The sequence below is a fragment of the Hippopotamus amphibius genome, chromosome 10 (genome assembly GCF_030028045.1).
Source record: "Hippopotamus amphibius kiboko isolate mHipAmp2 chromosome 10, mHipAmp2.hap2, whole genome shotgun sequence".
Lineage (NCBI taxonomy): Eukaryota > Metazoa > Chordata > Mammalia > Artiodactyla > Hippopotamidae > Hippopotamus > Hippopotamus amphibius.
The window spans coordinates 107,236,614-107,263,003 of NC_080195.1; the positions used below are offsets into that span (position 1 = coordinate 107,236,614).

Sequence of the window (26,390 nt, forward strand, 5' to 3'; positions counted from 1 at the left end):
GTCACTTATCTGAGTCTGTTGGTGCCTCTTCATGTATATTAAGGTCACCCATCATCTTTACACTTATGCAGCTGTATTTATCAACTAGGAGGTCTTGCCAGTCTTCTTATCAACACATCCTCCAATTGTGGGGTTCGAACCATTCTGTCTTATTTATTGATCACTAGGACAGCCTTCCCTCTGGTCCAAGATGGGGCTGAGGCCCATGACCACCAGCATCACATCACCTTGGGGGGAGTTTATTAAAACTTCAGATCCCTGGACCCTATGCAAGACCCACTGAATCTGACTCCACTTTAAAAATTAATATTTTTGCTTCTTTTCTGCATTGAAGTAAAACATGCAGTAAAGGAAACAAACCCTAATTAAGACTTTGTCCATTGAAGATACCCACCATGTGGCCACCACCCAGATCAAGCTATAGGTCGTTTCTACCACTCAGAGGGCTCCCTCCATTCCTTTCCAGACAATGTCCAGCTTCGAAAGGCAACCACTCTTCTGACTCCCATCACGTAAAGAAGTTTGCCTGTGTTTGAACTTCACCTACATTGAATTATGCAGGACTCTTTTGAGTCTGCTTTCTTTTCCACTACCTTATGTATGTGAGATTCATTCACACTGTGGCTTGTAGTAATAGCTTATTTTTCTTCCATTGCAGTGTCATGTCCTATCATATGAATATACTATAATTTATCTATTCATTCTACTCTTGGTGGCATCTGAATTGTTTCTAGGTTTTGTCTGTGACACTAAGCTGCTAAGAATATTCATATAAGTGCTTCCTGTGCCCCCAGCACTCATTTCTGTTGGGAATGGAATTGCTGTGTCACAGCGTAAAATGCATGTTTATCTTGGGTAGATAACTACCAAATAGTTTTCCAGAGTAGGTGTACCAATTTGCACTCTCACCAGCAATGGATGGGAATTCAGTTGCTCTGCATTCCTGTCCACACTTGATATTGTCCAGTCTTTTCATTTTAGCCATTCTGGTAGGTGTGTAGTGGAAACTATTTGTGATTGTAACTTGCATTGCCCTGCTGGCTAATGATGCTAAGAACATTTTCATGTGCTTATTGGCCATTTGGATTTTGTCTTTTGGGAAGAGGCTGGTCAAGTCTTCTTTAAAGTTGAGTTTGGGGTCTCTTATCCTCTTCATTTGTAGGAATGTCTCCAGGTGACTTAAGAACACTAATGCCAGAGACCACCTCTGAAGAACTTCTTAAGTTGTCCAATTTTCTTGAGGCATCTTTTTTCCTTTCTTCAGTCCTGCCTTGTGTCTTGTTATTCAGATTGTGGATTCATTGCTTTCATCTCAACTCTCTTTGAACTGCACGTGGCAGAAATGGACTTCCTGAACTAAATATGGCGGTGTTTCTGTCATCAGAGTCTGGCTGAGTCTCCTGGTCTTTCTGGCAGCATTTTGTTAGCGCTATAACCTTGACAGAGACGCATGGGGTTGAGAAAGATGGGAAGAGAAGGAAGAGCTTGGGAACTCTCCCAGGAGGACAAAGCCCCACAGCTCCCCTCTCTTCTCTAACACCTGCCTTACTCTTCTCCCGGGAGTGTATAGGAAGGAGGATGCCTGTTCAGTATTTTTCTGAGCCTGCGTCTAGGGGATGTGTGTGCGCTTGGGTCATCAGGGAGGCATTGTTTCCTGTCCTTCCACCCTCGATGTCAACTGTGCAACAGTCTACCATCTACGTACGGATGCTCCCCCACGGATGAGGGGACCTAACATTCTTACAGTGTCCAAGGGTCTTAGAACTCATATACCTCAGCCCTCATTCTAGAGATGAAAACAGGAGAGGATGCTGGGGATGGTGTCTGCGTGAGAGAATCTGGTGACGTACGATCGTCCTGGAAAGAGAGGTGTGTTTCTTCTAAAGAGAATCAAGAGGTGGAGGGAGACAGAGCAGGTTTTTCTTTTTTGCCTTTAGTAATAACAGAGGGGGTTCCCTCTTGCTCTTTCCCTCTGTGAACCGCTGCTCAGGGGCCCAGCGTGGCAGGAAGTGGTGAGGTGGGAAGGAAGACAGAAAGCGCTCAGTGGGTGTGTGTGCATCCTCCCCAGCCCCTCCCCACCTCTCACTCGGAGGCTGGGGGCAGGGGCCTCAGAAGGCTGTTCACAGTGTTGCCGTCTCACAGTTAGTCATGACTTTGTGTGCATGCGTGGCGGAGGCCGGCACGTATGGCTGTGAGACGGGCTCTGACGCAGATGTTGCTCTCCATCTGTAGGCTGGTTGTGATGGCGAAAGTATTGGAAATTGCCCATTTTCTCAGCGTCTCTTTATGATTCTCTGGCTAAAGGGCGTTATATTTAATGTGACAACGGTGGACTTGAAAAGGTAAGACAAGGTTTCTGCAGTATTGAAATAACTGTACCTACTTCCCTGTACACGCCCACACAGACACACACACACAGATGGAGACACACACACAGAGACACACACACACACAGAGACACACAGACACACACACACAGACAGAGACACAGAGACACACAGAGACTCACAGAGACACACACACACAAAGATGGAGACACACAGAAACGCAGAGATACACACAGGCACACACACAGACATGTACAGAGACACGCAGAAACACACAGATACAGACACAGACACACACAGACGTGCACGCACACACACACACATACTCCTAGACCCATAGGCGATATTGTGGGCATGTCCACCCGGGGTCAGGACCCTGGATTGAAGCGGGCGTAGCGTGGGCCGCACAGTAATTACAGGACGGGATCACACGTAATCCGGAAGGAGTAGGAGTTTGGGAGAGGGGTGGGAGACGCCTGCTCTCCCAGTTACTGGTCAGCTGTGAACCTCTCAGAAGCCTGTCTGAGCACCACTCCTGGCTGGGGAGAGCTGACTTTTCACCCCCGTCTCCAAATAAAGGGCCACACTTTCACTGCCAGTACGACAGTTTGTAAACCCACAATCGCCTTTGAAATTCCTTGAAATTCTCAAGGCGGATTCTCTCAAACTGGGGAGGACACGGTTAAGCCTTGGAAATGACGCAGACACGGGCGCTGCCCACGCTGCCCTTCCCTCCCCCCCAGGAAACCCGCGGACCTGCAGAACCTGGCTCCCGGCACCAACCCGCCTTTCATGACTTTTGACGGTGAAGTCAAGACGGACGTGAACAAGATCGAGGAGTTCTTAGAGGAGAAATTAGCGCCCCCCAGGTGGGCCTCATCAAAACCAGAGCTCCCAACGCGGTTGTCGCTTTTCCCTGTGCAGGCAATTCCGCGGGCTGGCTCTCTGTGGCCGTGGTGCTCGCTTCCTGAGCTGTACCTGTGGCGTGCCACAGAAAACAGTGAGGTTAGAAACCCTGAGCTTTGGTGGCTGGGATTTCTTTGCTCTGCACCGGCAGGTTGGCAATTAGGTTTGATGGGAGGAAGCGGGGAGGAAGTGGGCTGATGTTACGCGGGTGGGCTGTTTCTGCTGGAAGGTGAGAAGCATGTGTTAGCAAGCGGCGTCACCAAAGGCAGGGCCTGGAAAGGAACCTTCCCGTCCATCACCTTTATTTCAGGAGGGAGGGAACCAAGACCAGCAAGGCCAGGTGGGGCCCGGAGTCCCAGGAGGAGAACAGTCCGTCTAGTACTTTTCCCTTGGATGGTGTTGCTCCCCAAATTTGAAGATGGAAAGCCTAGGAAAACATTCAAGGGGCAATTTTCATTTTTTCAAAATTTATTTATTTATTTATTTATTTATTTATTTATTTATTTATGGCTGCGTTGGGTCTTCGTTGCTCTGCACAGGCTTTCTCTAGTTGTGGCAAGCGGGGGCTACTTTTTGCAGTGCATGGGCTTCTCATTGCGGTGGCTTCTCTTGTTGTGGAGCATGAGCTCTAGGCACGTGGGCTTCCGTAGTTGTGCCACGTGGGCTCAGTAGTTGTGGCTCTCGGGCTCTAGAGCACAGGCTCAGTAGTTGTGGTGCACAGGCTTAGTTGCTCCGACCAGGGCTCGAACCCGTGTCTCCTGCATTGGCAGGTGGATTCTTAACCACTGCGCCACCAGGGAAGTCCCTAGTTTTCATTTTTATATCCATTCAGAGGATGTCTCATTTCCTCCCCCTCCCCCACTGTATTCTCCTAAGTCACACATGGCTAATTTTGTGATATTCTCACTTTGAATTTTTTCAAGGTACCCTAAGCTGGGGACCCAGCACCCTGAATCTAACTCTGCTGGAAATGATGTATTTGCCAAGTTCTCAGCATTTATAAAAAACACCAAGAAGGATGCAAATGAGAGTGAGTCCCTTCCATCTTCCTGTTTTCTGTTTTCTTCGTCGACCTCTACCCCACCGCTGGTGTGGCTTCTTATAAGATCCTGGGAATTCTGACTTACTTCATGGTGGGCAGTATGTAGAAATAAGGAAAAAGTACCTCCAACGTTGACACATGGGTTTCAAGAGATTGAGTGCCTCTTCTAGAGGCTGGGAGCCCAGAAAACCACATTTTTAGGGGAAAATAATCACCACCAGTGATTCCTTGCAGCACCACGGGATTCAGTGTGAATGAAGCTTCTGCTGGTGCTTCCTTCATTATGTGCTTTCAGTAAAGATTTTTGAATAAATGAATCCATTCTCGAAGTAGCGGTGTTGTGTAGACGGCAGAATTACTTTCCAGGGAGAAAAGAATCCTTTGTTCGGATCTTGTAAATCCACCTCTGTCCTTCCCAAGTCTCCAGTGCTCACTGGCAAGGGACAAACTCCTTCTTTGGTGTCTAGAGAGAGGTGGCACTAACTGCCGTGGGTCATAGTAATCATTTTTTGCCCTTCTGTTTTAGTTTATGAAAGGAACCTCTTAAAGGCCCTGAAGAAGCTGGATAATTATCTAAATAGCCCTCTGCCTGACGAAATAGATGCCTACAGCACCGAGGAAGTTACTGTTTCTGGAAGGAAGTTCCTGGATGGGGATGAACTCACGCTAGCCGACTGTAACCTCTTACCCAAGCTCCACATTATTAAGGTTTGTCCTTCCTCCAACCTCAGGTGCTGAATTCCTGAATGGGGCTTTGTTTCATTTTGTTTTGACTTGTGTTTTTGCCAGACATCGAAACAATCTAAAATGTGGACTCCTGGATTTAAAAGTCTAGCTTGTTTCTGTTGGAGGCAGCCGAGCTCCAACTTGGAGATCCGTGGATGATAGTCTCAGGTTATTCCTCAGAGGTTCTCAAGAAGCTTCTGAGAACGTGGCTCCCTTCCCTCCATCCTCACTGCTTCTCTTTTGGAGTCTCACCCCCACAGCCTAAAGAAAAGCAACTTGAGGGAGTACATTGATGATAGCTGGTGTTTCACACTCCAGGCCTGGAGATGGTGTGTGGAATCTGCGAGTATCAGAATGTGAACTCAGGGAATTCCCTGGCGATCCAGTGGTTAGGACTTGGTGCTTTCACTGCTGTGGCCCTGGGTTCCATTCCTGGCCGGGAAACTAAGATCCTGCAAGCTGAATGGCATGGCCAAAAAGAAACAGAACAAAACAAAAACAAACAACCCCCTCCCCCCAAAACCAAAAAAACCCTGAGCCAACCTTGAAAAAAAAAAAAGTGAAATCAGTCCATGGTTGGTGACGGGCAGGGTAAGCCTAGCGCTGTCCAGGAACAAGAGTGGGTTGGTTCCTCACACTGACCCCCTACAGCTGGGGAGCAGCTGACAGTTCCTTGGCTGGATCTCTGCCAGTTTTGGCACCTTGTCCTCCCAGGTGGTTGAATGTGAAATAAGAGTCACTGGTCGTATATTACTAGGGTTTAAAGACTCCCTAGACCCGTGGTTCTCCAACATTAGTAGGCATAGGAGTTACTTGGGGAAGCTTTTTAGAAGAGTAGATCCCTCGATTCAGCCCCTGACTTACTACATCAGAACTTCTGGCAGGGGGTGACCCTGAAATTCGGGGGCTGATGAGCCCATACTGGACTCCTTAGTCATGGCTGCTCTCAGGAGTGCCCCAGCCTGGCTGCTGTCACTGTTGCTGTGTCCTTGGTCCTCAGTAGCCTCAGATGCCCCAGGAAGAAGCCCAACCCTTGTTCTGGGGCATCTATTATTCAGATCCTACCAGGTCCAGAGCTAGGTCCTTCGTATAAGGACAGGGGAGGTGGGAGAGAAGACACAGGGAAATACAGGTCAAGGACCCCGTGTTCTAATAACACATTTTTTCTTAAAAACATTTATTTATTTATTTATTTTGGCTGTGCCAGGTCTTAGTTGCTGCACTCGGGATCTTCATTGTGGCTTGCAGGATCTTTTAGGTGCGGCAGGTGGGATCTAGTTCTCTGACCAGGGATCGAACCCGGGCCCCTCTGTGTTGGGAACGTGGAGTCCCAGCCACTGGACCACCAGGGAAGTCCCCTGATAACACCTTGAATTGGCACTTAGAAATTTACAAATTAGGTTTGCACAGTGCGTGGCACTGATGTCCTGTGGGCTACTAGCCACCCCTGGTTCCTCCAAGCCACTCCCTTGCCTTTCTCTTCCTTTCCTGCTCCGTCCCAATTCTTGCCCCATTTATCTTCTTTCTTCTTTCTTCCCCTTTGTGCTCAAAGGGCACCACCTTGAAATTCAAGCCTTAAAGATGTTGCTAATCCTGCAGGGGAATGTTCTTTTCTGTCTTTCTTTTTTTTTTTTTTTTTTTTAATTTTATTTATTTATTTATTGGCTGTGTTGGGTCTTTGTTGCTGCACACCAGCTTTCTCTAGTTGCAGAGAGCGGAGGCTACTCTTCATTTCCATGGGCGGGCTTCTCATTGCGGTGGTGTCTGTTTGCAGAGCACGGGGCTCTAGGCGCGTGGGCTTCAGTAGTTGTGGCACATGGGCTCAATAGCTGTGAGTCTCGGGCTTTAGAGCACGGGCTCAGTAGTTGTGGCGCATGGGCTTAGCGGCTCCATGGCATGTGGGATCTTCCCGGACCAGGGATCAAACCCATGTCCCCTGCATTGGCAGGCGGATTCTTAACTACTGCGCCACCAGGGAAGCCCCGGAATGTTCTTTTCAATAATTCTGCCAGTGTCCTGACATCTAAAATTTAATGCAAGCATTTCAGCCCCTCAAACCTACTACACTGGTGATTATCCAAATTGGACACTTGGGAGCCATTTTCCAACAAGATATTTGTGCAGTTGTGTTTGGTTTAGTCCTATTACTGATGTATTCTAATCCTTGCTATGACTAGTATAGCATCACAGAAGTACATGGAGGTTAGGGAAGGCAAGAGGCATGCCTACATACATATGTATATACACATATCAGTTGCAACTTGGTTCGCCCCTATAGAAAAAGACTGGAAAATTCCCTGGCTGTCGAGTGGTTAGGACTCTGAGCTTCACTGCATGGAGCATGGGTTCCATCCCTAGTCAGGGAACTAAGATCCCAAGTGCCGTGCAGCTCTACCAGACCAAACCAAACCAAACCCCCTTTAAAATGTCAATAGAGGGGGTAAACTTCAGAGTGAAATAAAGCAGTCCATGGCTCCAGTGTAAATACCTAACTGCAAAATCGTCAGAACCATTTAGCACTCAAAATACCAAGCAGCTTAATAATCTTCCAGGATGGAGCACTTCTGAAAGGAAATGAGAATCAGTCTAAAGCAATTTATGGCAAGAAGATGAGAGAATAGAGGAATTTATAATTTATTCCCTTCCTGAAACCCAGCAAAAGCATTACGCAAAACTAAAGCAATGTCTCCACCTTTTATAAAACTAGAAAAGGATGGATCACTAACTCAAAGGCTTAGAAACATCAGCCAGTGTGAGGGGCCACAGAGGCTAGGCGTGCCTTTCTAGATCTTCAGCAAGGATCAGATGTCTTTAAAAGTGAATAATACAACCCTGAAATGCCCAACCCGATTTCTTTGAGGGCAGGGCATGGAGTGGGCCTCGAGAGAGGCAGGGACCGTCCCTACAGAGCCGAGGTCTCTGTGGAGGCAGAGTTGAACTCTGTGGAGTTCGGAGGTGCCAGCTGTGTGTTCTGCCGCTGTCCCCTAATCCAAAGGAACAGGGAGGGGAGGTAGAGGAGGGGAGAGAAGGAAAGTGGCATTCTGCTCTGTGACTGCTGAGCAGAGCCAAGAAACAAGCTTTGAACCTGTCAAAAGAGAGACTGTAGGGACTTCCCTGGTGGTGCAGTGGTTAAGAATCTGCCTGCAGGGGACACGGGTTCGATCCCTGGTCCCAGAAGATTCCACATCTGAGGAGCAACTAAGCCCATGTGCCACAACTACTGAACCTGTGCTCTAGAGCCCTTGAGCCACAACTATCGAGCTCGAGAGCCACAACTACTGATCCCTCATGCTGCAACTACTGAAGCCTGCATGCCTAGAGCCTGTGTTCTGCAACAAGAGAAGGCACTGCAATGAAAAGCCCGTGCATCACAACAAAGAGTAGCCCCCACTTGCCACAACTAGAGAAAGCTCATGAGCATCAGTGAAGACCCAATGCAGCCAAAAAAAAAAAAAAAAAACCAGAGAGAGAGAGACTGTAAATTACCTGACTTCACTTTTAGCCATGGTGACCTCCTCCTAATCCGTGAGCCTCAGAGTGGAGGATATACTAACCCTGACCCTGACCCTGACTCTGACCCTAGCCCTAACCCGAATGTATCCCAGGGGCAGAGTAGAGAGCAGTGATTGTTGAGTGGGTGTTTGAGAGTTAACATCCACATTGGTCTACCTGCTGCCCTGCCTCACTCCCTTTGTCCGCCACACTGTTTTAAAGCAAATGATAGGTCCAATAGGTCTGCCCATTGGAAGATGGCTAATAACCAGAAAGAATCCAAGTGGGACCCCTGTGTGGATAGAGATGATCCAAAAGGAGGACAGAAAGGTTAAAGAAAGAACAAAAGAGGGAAAGGCAGATGAGAAACACGTACCTGATAAAGATTGTTCCAGAAAACCAAAGAACTTTTCAGACCGATACTTCTGTGTGGCCTCAAAGAAATGAAAGGGAACACGAACCTTTGGAGAAAACGCTCAAAGACAAGTCACAAGATGTCAAAAAATATAATATCATTGACTTCCCTGGTGGTCCAATGGGTTAAGACTCCACACAATGCAGGGGGCCTGAGTTCAGTCCTTGGTCAGGGAACTAGATCCTGCATGCCGCAACTAAGACCCAGCACAGCCAACTAACCAACTAACTAACTAACTAACTAACTAAATATTTAAAACAAATATAATATCACAAAGAAGATGAAAATTAGACTGGTAGAACTAAAAAAAAAAAACAAAACCCTTAAAGAAAATACTTTCAGAAACAAAAGTTATGTTAGAAGTAGCAAGTAGTGGGAAAAGACATTGCAGAAATTCATCATTGCTTGGAGGATGGGCCTGAGAAAATGATGCCACATCAGATGGAGAAGAAGCAAAAGGTAAAGGCGACTGGAGGGACCTCAGATGTACATAATCAGGAACAAGAGAACAGGAAGAAAAAAAGAGAAAAAAAGAAGGCTCAAAGGTAAATTATTTTGAACTAAAGGATGACCTGAACCTTTAGTTTAAACGACATGTCATGATTAGAAAGATATTGCCCAGAACAATCAACACACTATGACATATTTGGTAGATTACTGAATTTTGAGGATAAAAAAGAACACTTTGGGCATTCAGATGATGATAGTTATAATAATAATAGTAGTAATAGTAGTAATAATAAAAGATAAAGCCATCTACGCAAGGAGGAGATCCAGACTAGCCTCATATGTCTTTAGGACCACATTGAAAACCAGAAAACCATGGTTTAAAAGTTAAAGGATTAAAAGAAAGGATGTGCGATGTAAGAATTTTATGTCTATATAAATTGTTTCTACCTAGACTTCTGATCTCAATGAAATAAGCACTCCTGAGCCGTTTTTAAAAATAAAATTGCTATATGATGAAATAGTTAAAAAATGCTAATAAAATAAGAATCCAGGAACAGAGAAGGTGTGTGGTATAAGAAGATAACATAGAACCCTAGTTAAATCTAAAACCAGAACTAAGACCAAACAGCAGTGGAAATTATAGCTACAGGAAAGAAACAGAAAACTTGGATGTTTTATGCCATTGGAAAGGGAGAGAAAATGAAAAGAGGTGTAGGTATACTAGTTCCCTCATTTGTCAGTATCAGGAGTAAGTAGAGATTATCTAAAGTTGATAAATCAAGAAATAAAGAATTCTTACTCCTTAAAATTATATAGGAACGACTGGAAGAGTTAAAACAGACCATAAACCTGTTTTTTAAATAGAAATTTATTTATTTATTTATTTATTTATTTATTTATTTATTTATTTATTTATGTATTCATTGGCTGTGTTGGGTCTTATTGCTGCGCTCGGGCTTTCTCTAGTTGCAGAGAGCAAGGGCTACTCTTCGTTGTGGTGCGCAGGCTTCCCGTTGCGGTGGTTTCTCTTGCTGCAGGGCACGGGCTCTAGGTGCATGGGCTTCAGTAGTTGTGGCATGTGGGCTCAATAGTTGTGGCTCGCATGCTCTAAAGTGAAGGCTCAGTAGTTGTGGCACACAGGCTTAGTTGCTCTGAGGCATGTGGAATCTTCCTGGACCAGAGATCAAACCCATGGCCCCTGCATTGGCTGGTGTTTTCTCAACCACTGTGCCACCAGGGAAGTCTGACTATAAACCCTCTAAACCACCAGAAAGGGAAACACACACAGACACACAGACACACAGACACACACGAAAGCAAAAATGTTCACAGAAAGTTGGAAAACAAAGTATTGCATTCATAAAATATAATACAAAAATAAGCTTATATCTGTGAAAGGCATATAGGTAACATACTTACTCAGAAAGGTTAAAATAAAAAGATGGGCAAAGCTAAACTAGGCAAATGCAAACAAAAGGAAAGCAGAATTCTTGACATTAACATCAGTAAGGTTGAATTCAAGCAAAAGATGTTAATTTAGGGGGTTCTCTGAAAGTTCTGTGGTCCTGTTTTACTGTATCAATGGCTCCTGGCCTCCAATATCTGAGAAATAAGTCCCGAAGACCTTCTAATTGGTGATACGTTCCATGCTCACATCATCCAAACATCTCAGGAGCCAATACGATGGGAAGAAACAAAGCAGAACTGGCTTTTATAGCTCTGGGCCCTTGTTACGGGATGAATCGTGTTCCCCCAGATTCATATGTTCAAGTCCTAACTCCCAGTACCTCAGAACATGACCTTATTTGGAAGTAGGGACTTTGCAGATGTGATTAGTTAAGATGAGTAGGGTGGACCTCTACCCCAACATGACTGGTGTCCTTATTAAAGGGAATTTGGACACTGAGACACCAACACAGGGAAAACACCATGTGAAGACTGGAGTTGTGCTCCCACAAGCCAGAAGCTGGGCGACAGACCTGGGACAGATCTTCCTCAGAGCCTTCAGAAGGAGCCTGGCCCTGCCAACAGCTTGATCTTGGACTTCTGGCCTCCAGAATCATGGGAGAATACATTTCTGTTGTTTCAAGCCACCCAAGGTTGTAGTGCTTTGTTAAGGCAACTCCAGGAAACTGATACCATCTCCAACAGTATACACCCTCCTTCGTGATGCATTCCTTAACGGCACCCGTCCAGCCAGAGGAAACATCTCACATTGTTGTGTTTTCGAGATGTTCCTTCTCAACTACCCTGTCCTTACGTGCACTGTCTCCTTGAAGTTAAGGATAAGGACTTTTTGGTTCATGAATTTATCCTGTGCACATGGTAGACCCACAGTGAAATGATCCTCTCAGAATGATGGAAATCCGCAGGAGTAACATACACAGATATTTGGGATTTCAGGAGGTGAGGCTCAGCAAATAGGAAGAGAGGACACCTCACAGTGATCCTGGCACGATCTAAACTGAAGATCTGACATGAATCTTTAGGCACCAAATAACACAGCAGCAGAACACAGGGAGAGAAAACTACCGGAAACACAAAGAGAAATCCACTGGAGTACGGAGCAAATTCAGGCCAGTGGATCACAAGGGTGGCCTGTGATAAACTGGTGGGCACGCTTGCGTAGAGTTTCTGTTTTGAGTCTCACAATCAGTATGCCCCATGCAAACTCAAATTGCAACTCAGGGCAGCCAAATGGCTATAGGATGACATGGGAACTTGAGAAAGAATATATTACACGCCTCAAAGGCATGGATTGTCTGATCTAACTGCCTACGTTAGTGGGGTTTCCCTTTCTGACTATTTCCTCTTCATTTTCAGATCGTGGCCAAGAGATACAGAGATTTTGAATTTCCTTCTGAAATGACTGGCATCTGGAGATACTTGAACAATGCGTATGCCAGGGATGAATTCACAAACACGTGTCCAGCCGACCAGGAGATTGAACACGCATATTCAGATGTTGCAAAAAGAATGAAGTGAAGCCGGGGTGTTTTTTGTCTCATTTCTCAGTTGTATGAGCTAAACTATGAAAAGAGTGTGTCCTTTGTGTTTCCCTTCCAATAACCATCCTTTGCAAAACAATACCCATATTTTAATAATGCACATGCCATAGCGTGATCTATTCAATGCCAAATGATACACCGTCTTGTAATTTGTCAACTCACTTGTGTATCTGAAAATACCAGTATCTGTTGTTATACATGCCGATGGTCCAGTTTATGTTCATTTTATGTCTTTGACATTCTGGGAGCTGTAACACACACCCTGAATATCTGTAATCCATGATATTTAGGGCATGTGTTTTGCAGTTTAAGTTTCAAAGCAAATACAATTCGGGTTCAATTCCTCCTTTATTTAAAAAAATGTATCTGTCTCTGACAGTTTTCATAATCAAACATAGCCTATATTTTCTGCTCTAAAATAGTAGTTTAATTTTTTCAGAATGAAAATACTGTTTTTGTAATTACAAAGTGATACACATTTATTTTAATATTTCAAAACAGTGTCAGAGAGTATAAAGAGGAAAGAACAAAAATCACCTAAAATTTCACTACACTTAGATAACTACTGGTAACGTATTGGTGAACATCTTCCAAATCTTCAAACACTCTTTCTCACACACAGTTCATACCGCACATAATTTCATGCCTCTGTGGTATTGTGTCAGTTTATTTTCAAGGACTGGTGAGGGGACCCCTTGGAAATGCCTTGATGATCAGCCACAGAGGATCTAAAACAAGAGATTCAGCAACACAGAGCTCAAGAGGGCACTTGTGGATAAGTTTCACGGGGATGGATAACTGTAGAGTCCACAGACCCATAGGGACTTGCAGGGACCAGTGGGGACCGGAAGCCGTGGAGGGTCCCCACCCCACCTTGTTCCTACTTCCGTGATGCCACTGCCCCTGGTTCCAGGGAAGGCACGGAGGAGAGTGCCTGTCTGTGTCTGTCCTTCCGTCTCCCTTTCGGGGGCCTTCTCTTTCTCCCTCCCCCTCACAAAGACCGTGCCTCCAGGAGGACTCTTAACATCAGCGGTGTGCTGTAGAATCTCCCTGCCCTGTGCTGAAATGTGGACCAAGCACACCTTGATCCCTTCTGATGGCCGCTGTCTCCAAGACATAACACTACATCTCTTTGGCTAGGGTGTCGTGTAGGGCTAGTCCAGGTCTTGTTGCTTCTCTGCTCTCTGTAGTGTCATTTCGAGGTCAAGGAGGGAAAATCCAGGGAGATTAAATTCATGGTGACTCCTCTTGGGCAGTTCTGGTAAATAGTCAAGCTGGGGAGGAAGTGGAAACTATTGAGTCAAAAGAGTGTTCTGGTTCATCTGTGACTTCCCCTCCCCCATCCCTGAGCCAACCCTTTAGCAGCAGCTGTGTGTGGGCTGCGGCTGAGCTCCTCCTCAAGGCTTGGAGGACAGGATGGGAGGCTGTTTCCATGCGCGTCAAGACTCACGGGGTTTGAGCGTTATCTACCAGGCTGTGCATCTCACGGGGTTTGAGCGTTATCTACCAGGCTGTGCATCCTTTTGACATTTGCACACACCTTCCAGAAAACCTGCTTGCTGGGTGGGCGGCAGCGTGTGGTTAATGTTCAATGTTCATTAGAATAAAAGTATACACCTGCTCGCTGGGCGGTTCATTTGGCAGAGAGGAAAATGCCTTAACAGTAACTTCTGGGATTTAGTGAAAGATGCTAGTAAGAGAAACAAAGTCCTTGAGAGGATGGCCGCTTTCTCTCCCCTCTGACCGGATGCTACGGTTTTACCAGGGGGGGCCGACCCCAGCCCCCCGCTTGTTTTGTCAGCCATGTGTTTTTGGACGTTGTGTCTAGCACGTGTCACCCTGATTCATGTTTCACATCTGTTTAGGAGTCAGATTTTTAAGATGAATTTTACCATGTTACATTTAAACTTAGTAAATGCATTGACTGCCCGATGTTACTAGTGCAAATTTTGTATTTTTAGAGGTTAAAGTGATCTACATAAACTCCGTGTGCCTTAAAAATGAAAGGAATGATAAAAATGTCTACGTGGAACCAATATCTTTAATTTCTCATTTTTTTATTTGGCATTCTCCACTGAGATTGTGTGTGTGGGTGTGTGTGTGTGTGGTGTGTCCTTTCACCTGATCCCTTGCCTGATGGGAAAAGGTGGAGAGTAAGTCACAGGATGTGACTTGCCCCAGGACGTACATCAGTAAAAGGGCCCTGGCCCACATCATCCAAGGTGTATTCCCACACTATAATTCTCCTTCAAAAATGTAGGATGGGATAGGAGTTAATACTTACAGGAACTTTAGAAAGGGGACTCCACTGAGATTTAAGGAAATAAAACGAATGGAAACGGGCTTCCTTTAAAATGGTGAGAACAGCTTTGGAGGTTGGAGCACCTTTGAACCAGAGATTACCAGCAGCTGAATTTGAGTTTATTTGCAGTTGAATGAAGACCCACAAAGACATTTTGACAGAGCCTGAAAGAGATCTGAGAAAAACACGTGTCACCTGTCCTTGCCCAGGTGGCTGACGTAGAAGCCCTGCTGACTGTTCCATTTTTAAGTGTAGTTGTAGGAAAATCGGCAGGTTCCTGGCAGCCTTCCCCTCCCAGGGGCCCTGCCCCCCACACACCCTTCACAGGCCCCGGAAAAGCTATTCATATGTGGGAAGGTGAAAAAATATTCCAGGGCTGTTCATCTGGCTTACAGTCTTTATTAGGTGTGGTTTTTTTTTGGAAACAAAATGTATTTGTTCCTCCAAACATACCATGCAGATGCAAATACAGACAAGTGGTGAGTGCAACCCTCCTTTGAGGCTGACCCTGGGAAGGTTCTCGGGCTGAGGGGATCCCATTCTTGCTTTTAGTTGCCCAAAAGGCCAGACAATTCAGAAAAAAACGGCTTTACTTCTGAACATAGACTTTCTAAATGTAGGCTGAAAAAGAATATGAGCGTCACAAAGTTGTACTTTCTGGACGCAGTCCAGCAAGTGGGGATGGAGTGATAGACTTTAGCCCAGGAAAGGACTCTCAGAGACCGCAGGTCTCAATAGGTCACCTGTGATCTGTGGAACCATCCCTAGGAATTGAATGTATGCCCAAGTCCAGACAGACAGACAGACAGACACAAATGCACATACTACATACGTGCTCGCTCACATACATATGCACAGACACACTCTCATACACTCACAGTCACAGAGACACACCTTCACACACAGACAACACGGTCATGGCACTCTTTCACGCATGTCCAAACACATACACAGTCACACATATATACACAGACACATCCAAACTCACACACAAACATACACACTCATGCAATACACTCACATTCACACATTGGCACACACTCATGTACTTACCTATGTGCACACCCCCCACCCCGCCCCCGGCAAGGTGACGTCTGGGCTCCCTTCCATCCCTGCTTCAATCACTGACCAGAAACACACTCTTGGCAACATCCCACACACGCCTCCGCCCCCACTGCCAGTGGTCCATAATTAGGCTTTGGAGAAAAATTAAAGAATAGCTTTTTTAAAATAAGAAAAACCCAATCTTTCTTTTACAGTTTAGAGAAACAAGGTGTGCATCATTTGAAGAACATATGATTCACAAAATCCTGGATATGTAAAATAGATCAATTAGGGGATGTTTGTTTGTGATATAATTCTGAATGTTTCCATATGGCCAGTTTCCCTTCACACATTTGATTTGGGTTTTAACATGTGAGGGCATTTTGGAGTGTCAGAAGACCAGATGCATGTGCTGTCCTCCATGATTTGCCGGGGCCTCTGCAGGTGGGGGCCCTCGGGGAGACCCTGTCCCCTGCCCATGGGCTCAGGGACCCAGAGGGCCGGGTGCTGGGCATGCAGCCTGTGCTTGGACAGAGCCACCCTTCCATTGCAGAACTTCCAGCCGAGTCTCCCTTGCCTTGAAGAAGGCCACTTAGGGAGAGAGCCCCCAGCTGTCATTTTTGTGGCAGACCACAGTCCAGGGGAAACTGTTCAAAAGCAGCGAGTTGCAGATTTGGGGGTGGAAAACACCTATTAAGGGAGTAAAGCCTGGAACTGGGCTGCCAACAGACTTTAGTCCACCTCCCATTCATCTCTTCCCTGTTAGGGACCACTGCCCCGTTGCCCTGCCCCAGCCTCCCCCCTGTAGCACCTGGACCTTGCAGCCATCCCAACAACCCTCTTGAAGTAAGGCCAGTTTTCTTGATGATACACCCACTCCCATCTCTTCCTCACTTCCCTTCTGTAAGGGGTTCCCTGACATACCGCTGGGTGAGTGGATGAAGACAGTGGCCATTCGTGCCTGGCCGGGGTCACCCACGGCTCAGCTGACCTGCTGAGCCCTTTCCCCTGCAAAGCCATCTCTCCAGGTGGTTGATGTGAATCTGAGTCAGGTCCCTTCCCGAAGGCCAGACCTTCAACTGCGGCTACACACTTAACTAACACCTGCGAGAGCTGGGGAAGCTGGTAAATCTTTCAGATCCCTTCAGGGTCCAGGAGCATCACTCCAGAAGAAGGGGAACCATCCTTGCTCAGGTGAAAGGGGGTGTTGAAATAGCATGAAGGGTTTTGCATGCTTGCTTTTCTCTGTCTGACATTAAGTGCTAACAAGTTAAACATGACTCTAGCCTTGTCCCCATAAGGCACCTTGAAGCAGTGGTGATGGTAAAAAAAGGAGAAACAAAAAACAAACAAGAGGAGACACAGGGTCCTAAACTGGCCCTCAATACCTTTGATATATCCCCTGGGAGGGGAATCTCTCTGAGCCTCACTCTTCTTATCTGGAAAATGGGAACACTATCTCAGAGTCATGTAGAAATTGATGTGTTTGGTTCTCTGTGAAAGCTGCCAGGCAGCTGGCTGCGTACAAGTGGTATTTGCTCTTATACGAGTTGTGTCAAAAGGGACACAGGATCTTGCATCTTTCTCCTAGAGGAGGAAGGCAGTTATGCCCTGATCTCCTGGTTCCCAACAATGAAACACCACCTGGGGGCTGGGGCTTGGTGAGAGAAGGCACTCTACGACAACCTCCTCAATCGTTCCCGAGTCAATGGACAAATCTGTCCATTTGGACTGTATTAAAAAGCAGGCGAGAAGTCTGGACCTCTCGTCTTTCTGAAAAGTCCATAGTCCTTGGACTGCTGTCCAATCCGGGCCACAGCTATTTTGCTGCCCGAGACGAAGAGAAAAGTGATGAATGTTTTGTGATGCGTTTGTGAGTGTATTATTACGCCCCAGAGCTCAGCTTTGTCTGTCACCAAAGCCCACCTCTTTGCTGGCTCTTTTTGGCATCTGGGTGGGCTGATGTCTCAAGTGTGTTCCTTAGTGAAAGAAGGACATCTGACCACCTTTCATCAAACTGGAAGGCGGCTTCTTCACAACCCTACAGAAAGCGGACCAGGAAGGTTTTATTCACATCCTTCTGCTCAGGGGAAAAACAAAACAAAACAAAACAAAACAAAGCAAAAAACAAAGGCCAAAATGGAGGCAGATCTTGAATGTTTCTGAAAGGGGACTCAAGGGAAAAAACGGGGGCGGGGAGGGGAGCGGGGGGAACGGTGGCATATACCACAGGTATGTAAGTATTTTCTGGTGCCCATGGGCCTTTCAGGAAACCCACGACACTGACACAAATTTGAGTTTAGCCGCAGCTACAAATTGGCCAGTGTTGAGGTTTGTGACCTGGGAGGAGGCCAGAGGCCCGGAACTGCCCGTGAGCCCTGGGCAGTGGCATCCTACCCCACCCTGTCGGGTCATATCAGGTGCCAAAGTATTGGGAAGGAAAGTAGGAGTCTCTGAAACACCTGCACACTATTTCCCAATGGTGAAGACTGCACTCAAAAAAGTGTAAGAAACACACGGTTTCTTCTAACAAGGTTCTTTGCCTCTTGATTTTTCAACCTGTGACAAGGTGGAGGTGTAGAGGCCTGTTTGTGGGGTTCCCCTTCCTTCTCAAGATCTTGGGTTCTCCAAAGATTGGAACCAAGAGGAAGGAGAAATGGATTTGGGAGGTGCCGGGAACTCTAAGCGAGACCAAACAGCAGGATGTGTCTTGCCTTCATCATAATTGTTCAACTATTTTATTTTATTTTATTAGTTTATTTTATTTTATTTCATTTTATTTTATTTATTTTAGGTTTGCATCTCACTGGTCCCCAAAGAGAATATTGTTTGAAAGAAAATCTTAGGGTTATTTGGTGGTGGTTCAGGTGTTGGGCAGACCGTTTTGGTGCATATTTTTCCAGCTCAGGCAAGAGAAAGAAGCATTTGTTGTATTGAATATGATACTAGAATATACAAAAATTAAAAAGAAGTTAAAAAAAGTGTCTTTATTTTAAAAACTGTGTGTGCAAAATGACAAAATAGAATACCAGACAGAAGGATGCCCAAGAACATGTAGAATGGAAACCAAATGGGTGAGCGGACAAAATGCACACTTTTACCATGTAGCTGAGGCAGTGCTACCACACATAACGTGATAGAGTGACCAAGCGCATTTGGATAGCGCTTTACAAAGCCTGTGCAAATATGCGGTTCTACAGGTCATGGGCGTGTGCTGGAAATTGAGGACATTTTGACAGCAGCGAGGTGGCTGCCATCTTGCCTCATGGTCCTACAGGGGTTTTACTGGTCTCTCTCATGAGTGAGGCGTGCTGGTCACCATGGGGGCTTTGTTCTGTCATCTCTGGGGTCTTGTACATCTAGAGGGAGTGAGACATTCTAGTCAGGGAATTGGCAGCTTACAGGCTTGGAGGTGGCGTTAAATGGGGGTTGGGGGGGTGGGGGAATGGCTAAAGGTTTGTCTGACTCAAGTCTTTCATCTGAAAACTGAGGGGTGACTTGATGGGTGGGTTTCAGCCCTGACTGTGTATTAGAATCATTTATGCAGCCTTAAAACCTCCCAGTGCCCCAGCCACACCTCAGATCAACTGAATCAGAATCTCCCGGTTTGGGCTTGGACATTGGTGTTTTTAAAATCTCCCCAGGAGATTCCCTCCTGCAGCTGGGAGTAACAGCCTCTGGGGCTGGATGCTCTCTGATGTTGTTTCCGGCGTGAACTCTTTAATTTCTGAGTCCCGGGTTACACAGTCCTGGTGGGGGTGAGTGAGGGAGAGGAGTGGAGGGGTTGCCAGAACACAGTATCTCTAATCTCAGGGCAGTCGGCTGAGCTAGCCATATAAAACCAGTGCACTAGTCAACCAGTGGCTGAATAGCGACCCCGCCCCCCCAAACTCTGGTCCACTTGGGGTCTCAGAATGTGACCTTGTTGCAAATAGGTTCTTTGCAGATGTAATTAGTTAAATTAAGATGAGATCATATTGGATTAGGAAGGGCCTTAAATCCAATGTCACCAATGTGTTTCTAAGAAGAGGAGAAGATGCAGAGGCTTACACAGAAGGAAGAGGCCACGTGACGATGGAGGAAAAGACTGTAGCAACGAGCCAAGGGATACCAAGGACCACTGGCACCACCAGGAGCTGGAAGAGGCAAGGAAGGATCTCCCCTAGAGCCTTCAGAGGAAGCATGGTTCTGCTGACACCTTCATTTCAGACTTCTGGCCTCCAGAACAGTAAGAGAGTAAATTTCCGTCTGTTCTTTTAAGCCATCCCCTTTGTGGTACTTTGTGACTGCAGCCACAGGAAACTTATCTACCGGGTGAGGTTTGGATCTCAGAAAGGCTGAGTCACTTTGTCATTAGCAATGAGTGACTCTAGAGCTGATGGCACAGCTAAGGAGAGAGGCAAGTTGGCTCGTCAGGAGAGTTGGTGTCACGTTTTCAGCGAAGCAAGGACAGCTGGGTGCACACTGAGCCGGGCCTATTTGAGACAGTTGGCAATTTAACCAGTAGGTGACACTGGGGTCATTTTGCACTAGAGGAAAGGTGACAAGATGGGAAATTGTTGAAAGCCCTGAGTGTTGGTCCTGCCTCGCCTGCTTTTGGATGGAGAGCTTTGGGAAAGACATTTAACCTCCCAGGGCCTCCGTTTCCTCGTCTGTAGAATGATTGGGTGATTTAATCTTTCATGTCCTTCCCAACTATTAAGCTGTAAACCCTGAGCCAGTGAGGCAGTTAAGTACCAGTCTTAATGCTCAGGAACCGGCCCGCAGTCACATACCATCATCGTGCTCCCCTCAGCCCTTGCCCCAGGTTCGAGTTTCAAGTTCAGATCCATTCAGCTACTTGCTTTAGGGATTTTTGGTGGATGTTTTGCTTTCTGGTGGAACCACTCCCCAAATTTAGGATATCAGTGCAGTCTGACGGAATTAGCAAAATTGCTAGCAATTGCTAATTAGCAATCATATGCTCCTGTAATATGAAGGAAAGATTAATCCCCCACCTCAGGTCTTTTCTCAGAACGCATTCTACATGGTCACCCAGACCTTCTATAACCCAAACGGCCAGGTGTAGAGATCTTAGGAGCCTTCCCCAGCCTCCACCCTGCCCCATCCCGCAGCAGTCTGCTTTGCCTGCATATAAAATGAGCCCTGACTTTGAACATTCACCTTGACAGGGAAAAGTGGGGAAAGGAAACGTGTGTATGGAGAAATGATGGAGAAAACACGGGCACCTTTTCTTTCCGCAGTTCCTAGGATGATGTACAGTCATTCCTGGTATCCATGGGGGGCATTAGTTCTAGGACCCCCACAGATACCAAAATCCCGGATGTTCTAAGTCCCTAATATAAAATGGCATTGTAGAGTTGGTCCTCTGTATCTGAAGGTTCAGCATCTGTGGATTCTACCGACCATGGATTGAACCCACAGATGTGGAGTCTTAGCTTTCTCTCCTGCCTAACAAATTAGCATAATCTTGGGGGCTTAACACAACATACATTTATCATTTCACTGGTTCCATAGGTCAGGGGTCCAGGCATGGCCTTGCTGGGTTCTTGGATCAGGGTCTCACAGGCTGAAATCAAGGTGTCAGCTGGGGCTGTGATTCTCCTCTAAGGCTCAGGGTCCACATCTAAGCTCACTGGCTGATGGCGGAATTCGGTTCCTTGCAGCTGTAAGATTGAGGTCTTCAGTCACATGGCCCTCTCCTTAAGGTGCCAGTTTGCTTCTTCGAGGCCAACAGGAGAATGCCTCTGCTGCTTCAAATCTCTCCAATGTCTTCCATCCCTGACCTCCAGCTCCTCTTTTAAGAGGCTCATTTGACTAGGTCAGGCCCACTCAGAATACTCTCCTTTGGAATTAAAGTCAACTGATGAAGTCAGGCCCACATAGGACAATGTCCCTAGTTAAAGTCAGCTGACCAAGAGCGCTAATGAAATATGTATCTTTGCCTTATAATGTAACCCAATCCCAGGGGTCATATTTCATCATATCACAGGTTCTGCCCCACCCTAGAGGGCAGGGGAGTTATATAGGAGGTGTACACCAAGGTCTGGGGATCTTGGGGGCCATCGTCTTAGGATTCCCCTGCCCCAGGTGAGTTTGATGGCCATTCCAAAGGAAGTTGGCCTCGCTGTACAAAACCCACGGGTTGAGGTCAACTGAAATGCCTGGTATGGTTGCCACACCATAGCATTAAGTGTCTGCTGCCTGTGTTCTTGGCAAGCTGCCCTGAGACACTTTGACTTCTAATTGTTAGGCTCCAGCACCTGGGGAACAGGGAGGGATGGCATTTCCGTGAAGTCCTCGGACTTGATTCCCAGGTTCCTCTGACAAAGCAGGAGTTTGTTGACCTTCAGTCCTGGCACCGAATGTACCTATTTACTGAGGCTCTCGCCAAAGGGTGGCGACACAGGGTGGAGCAGAAGGACAGATTCTTTGGCAGTTGGTCAATGCAGGGCTTTGTTATGATTTTTCTCCATGGTGTACAGGTGACCAAGCATCCCATGTACAAGGTAGACCGGTTCCCTCCCCACCCCCACCCCAGCCTTCCCCACATTCAACCCAAAAGCCAGTTGTAAAGATTAAAAGTAAGGAGGGAAAAAAGGCTCCCATTTCTTCTGTGGTAGGAAAAGCTATCTTTAGAAAGAAGTAAAAAGCCTGAGAGAAGTTACATGGAGTTGAAAAAATAAAACAGAAGATCCCAATTCTTCTCTATTCTCTTTGAGTGTCATTCTGTGTCATTTGTCAATGCCTGCTGGATGGTTTCACGTCTCGGTGCAAGTTTTATTGTCTGTTTGGCTCAGGGTTTCTTCTGGTTTATTCCTCCAAGACAGGCAGGCTTTCCAGTGGCAAGAGTTGTGGGGGAAAAGGATTTGCTTTCTCTCATTTGTGTTGTAAGACACTGGGGAGTCATAGGCCCATGGACTTTAAACCATAGGAAAGTGAAATGTCTGTCAAAATAGGAACACTGAGTCGAGCAGTGGAGGCAAAAGTGTAACTCTGCGCTTGTGTGCACACAAGAATCAAAGGAGAGAGGCTTCCTGGTAGCACAGGGGTTAGAATCCGCCTGCCAATGCAGGGGACACGGGTTCAAGCCCTGGTCCAGGAAAATCCCACATGCCTTGGAGCAACTAAGCCCGAGCACCACAACTAAGCCCACATGCCGCAACTGCTGAACCATGAGTGCCTAGAGCCCAGGCTCCTCAGCAAGAGAAGCCACCTCAATGAGAAGCCCACACACTGCAATGAAGAGTAGCCCGTGCTTTCTGCAACTACAGAAAGCCCGTGCGCAGCAACGAAGACCCAACATAGCCAATAAATAAAAATAAAAATAAATAAAAGAATTAAAAAGAAAAAAGAATCAAAGGAGACCTCCTCGGCCAATGGAAGGTCATGGACCAGAGCTCATGTGGCCAGAACCCTGGGCCTCAGGCCTCAGGCTTATTGCCTAGAGAGGAATTTGGCCTCTGTCACGTCCATGTGCTTTTAGCGGTAAAACGCTCTGATTCGCTACAGCACATAATCTTCATTTAGCCTGTGTAGCTATGATATGACTTTCCAACTTTCATAAGAAGCCACCTCCAAATAAATCATGACTGTCTCACCGTGGGAAGAGCTGGAAGGTGACAGCATTTGTGTTCATTCGTTTGTTTGCCCTGGGGTATCATCTCCTCGTGAGAGATGTCAAACAACACATCACAATTTAAAAAAAATAAGTAAATAATTTTAAAAGTTTTTTGTTTGTTTTTGTTTTTGTTTTTTTAGTATTCTTTTTTTTTTTTAATTTATTTATTTATTGGCTGCGTTGGGTCTTTGTTGCTGCACACGGGCTTTCTCTAGTTGCTGCGAGCGGGGGCTACTCTTCATTATGGTGCCCGGGCTCCTCATTGTAGTGGCTTCTCTTGTTGTGGAGCATGGGCCCTAGGCGCGTGGGCTTCAGTAGTTGCAGCACATGGGCTCAATAGTTGTGGCTCACGGGCTCTAGAGCACAGGCTCAATAGTTGTGGTGCACAGGCTTAGTTGCTCCGTGGCATGTGGAATCTTCCCAGGGCAGGGCTCGAACCCATGTCCCCTGCATTGGCAGGCGGATTCTTAATCGCTGAGCCACCTAGGAAGTCCTGTTTTTTTAGTATTCTTATTCTTGCGTTTTCATGTCTGGGAACAAAATTATTTTTTATTTTCTTTTGAGAAAGATTAAATACAAACAATCAAGCCATGCTGATTTTGTTCTCAGCAGCTATCTGATTCAGTCAGGTTGAACAAGATAAAAGCGGTTTCCTTGGTAAGAAATGAGTATACAGTTTCAACCACAATGTGTCTTCATAGACAAAATGATTTCTATCTTTATTAAGAAGCACATTGTCTGAGGCTCTGGGATTCCCTGAGAATGTGGTCTTTAGGGAAAATCATGTCCTGCCATGTCCTCAGGACAACATCCCGGAAATGCCCTCCACAAGCGCAGGAGAGATGTGCCTTCACTCTGCAAAGCGCTTCCGGGGAGTAACAATCTCTAGAAATGCAAGTGGCTGCAACGGAGGGGGTGTGACAGCTCCCCCAGGAGATCTTGACAAAGGAAATGTCTCACCTCTCAGAGACATCTTTGGTGGCTCTGTCTGGCAGCGGAGAAGGGGTTAGATCACCTATCAAAGTTACCCCAAATTTCAATGATATTACTGTTCTATAAAAGAGGTTCTAATTGGTGTTTCTGAGAAGTCTGAAGATTCATTTCCAGTTTTTAAGAGGAGACGTTTTTGAAATGTGATGACCCAGGTAAAATCTGGAGTGCTACCTTGCAGGGACCACTACCTTAACACCAGCAGTGTAGGGGTCTTTAGCACCTGGAAGCCTGCCTTAGAAGCCCTGTGGTGTTTGCCTGGTGGTTTGGAGCTGGGTGGCACCGTAGAGATTTGACACTCCAGGAAATTCAATCTTTACCCCCTAGGATCACAGGAAGCCCTGCCAGTTTGCTCCATGGAGGCTGGCTGGTCCTGGCCTCTTGTACACTGTGTAGCTTCTTAATAAAATAAAGGAAGTTTGGATCCAGAAACTAGAGCCTGGTTAAGGGTTAATGCCTGAAGCTTATTTCTGTGGAACCAAGTAATACAAGGAGAAAGGCAATTCCTAACTACCCTGCATTCTCCTCCCCTCTCTTCAGTCTGAGAACTTCTGGACTACCATGGATACGAACACTTGTGAGCACAGCAAGATCACACAGATGTGGACTTCAGAGCCACATCTTCTCAAGGGGCATGAATGAGAATCAGGGACCGGGGGAGGGTTTAGAATGGGTGGAAGCAGCAACATTAACCAACACTTGGATTTTTAGTCAAGGGATCTTAGAAAAGAACAATATATCCTTTGTCGGGCAGAAAATACAAATGCAAAACAGAAGCCAGTAGAGATTTAGTAAACAGAGTTATCCATAGGGTACTTTCAGGGGAACCTTGTCTCAATGACTGCTTTAATCCTGTAGAGATGAACTTTGGTGTCATGGTCAATGTCGGTCTCCTCTGGCATGGTCTTTTTTTTTTTTTTAATTTTTTTGACTACATTGGGTTCATTGCTGCGTGCGGGCTTTCTCTAGTTGTGGTAAATGGGGGCTACTCTTCCTTGTGGTACACGGGCTTCTCGTTGCAGTGGCTTCTCTTGTTGTAAAGCATAGGCTCTAGGTGAGTGGGCTTCAGTAGTTGTGGCACACGGGATCAGTAGTTGTGGCTTATGGGCCCTAGAGCACAGGCTCAGTACTTGTGGCTCCCGGACTTAGTTGCTCCTCGGCATGTGGGATCTTCCCAGACCAGGGATTGAACCCGAGTCCCCTGCATTGGCAGGCGGATTCTTAACCACCAGGGAAGACCCTGGCACGGTTTTAAGTCGCCCCAGGAGTCAATGCAGGAAGCTTTGGGTTAATTTGGACACTAATTTTCACAAGCAGTAGGTCCCTGTATTTAATGATTTCAATGAATGTTTAAGGTAATAGAAAGATTATCCAGGTACATAGCATTCTCCCTTTTTAAAATGCTTTCAGAAGGGACTCCGTGGACTTGGGTGAGGACCATACGTGTGTCCAGTTTGGGTGTCGAGACTACTCACCAGCGGGAGGTGTTTCTGGAAGACCAGTCTCATACCTACCTTTTTCATTCCCCACCAGTATATCCTCAGTCTGTAGTTTCTTTCTCTGCTGGCCCCTCTACCTTCTTAGGTAACTGGTCTTATGCTAACTGGGCAAAGCTACTTTAATTTTGCTGAATCACGGTTTGCTCAGCTGAGAAAGACATTTCCTACCCAGTTCCTGGAACTGTTTTGAGAAAGGATAGGAAAAGGCACACACATAGGAAAGGCTAGGTAAAGACAAAAATTAATATGCTTTTCTCCTGGTTAGTGGACGAGGCCTCACACGGCGGGGCAGCCTCATAGGCAGGGAGGTAGGATGGGAGTCACGGCACTGGCTGGGAGGCCTTGAACAAGCCACTCTGTCTCCCCAAGGCCAACAAGGATCACACTTGTCCTTTTGAGACGACAGGAGGAAATGGAAATGAAATTGTTTTGACGTTATCTAAAAGACAGTGGTTAAGGGGAGCGCTATCACTCCAACATATTTTTAATGTGAACGGCCTAGCTCTGTTCCAAGTGCCCTTGGTCGCTGAAGAACCTTCTCCAGAAGACCCCTTGACCTGGGATGCTG

The 26,390-nt window shown here is 46.4% G+C and overlaps 1 protein-coding gene across 1 annotated transcript in view; it reads left to right on the forward strand.

Moving 5' to 3' along the window:
- CLIC6 (chloride intracellular channel 6) overlaps window positions 1-12,482 on the forward strand; it is a 48,151-nt gene extending 35,669 nt beyond the window's left edge. Inside the window, 5 exon segments of the mRNA XM_057696443.1 lie at window positions 2,233-2,342; window positions 3,071-3,196; window positions 4,157-4,263; window positions 4,802-4,983; window positions 12,182-12,482. Coding sequence (XP_057552426.1) covers window positions 2,233-2,342; window positions 3,071-3,196; window positions 4,157-4,263; window positions 4,802-4,983; window positions 12,182-12,343 — 687 coding nt within the window. The 3' untranslated portion in view covers window positions 12,344-12,482.
- The last annotated feature ends 13,908 nt before the right edge of the window (window positions 12,483-26,390 follow it).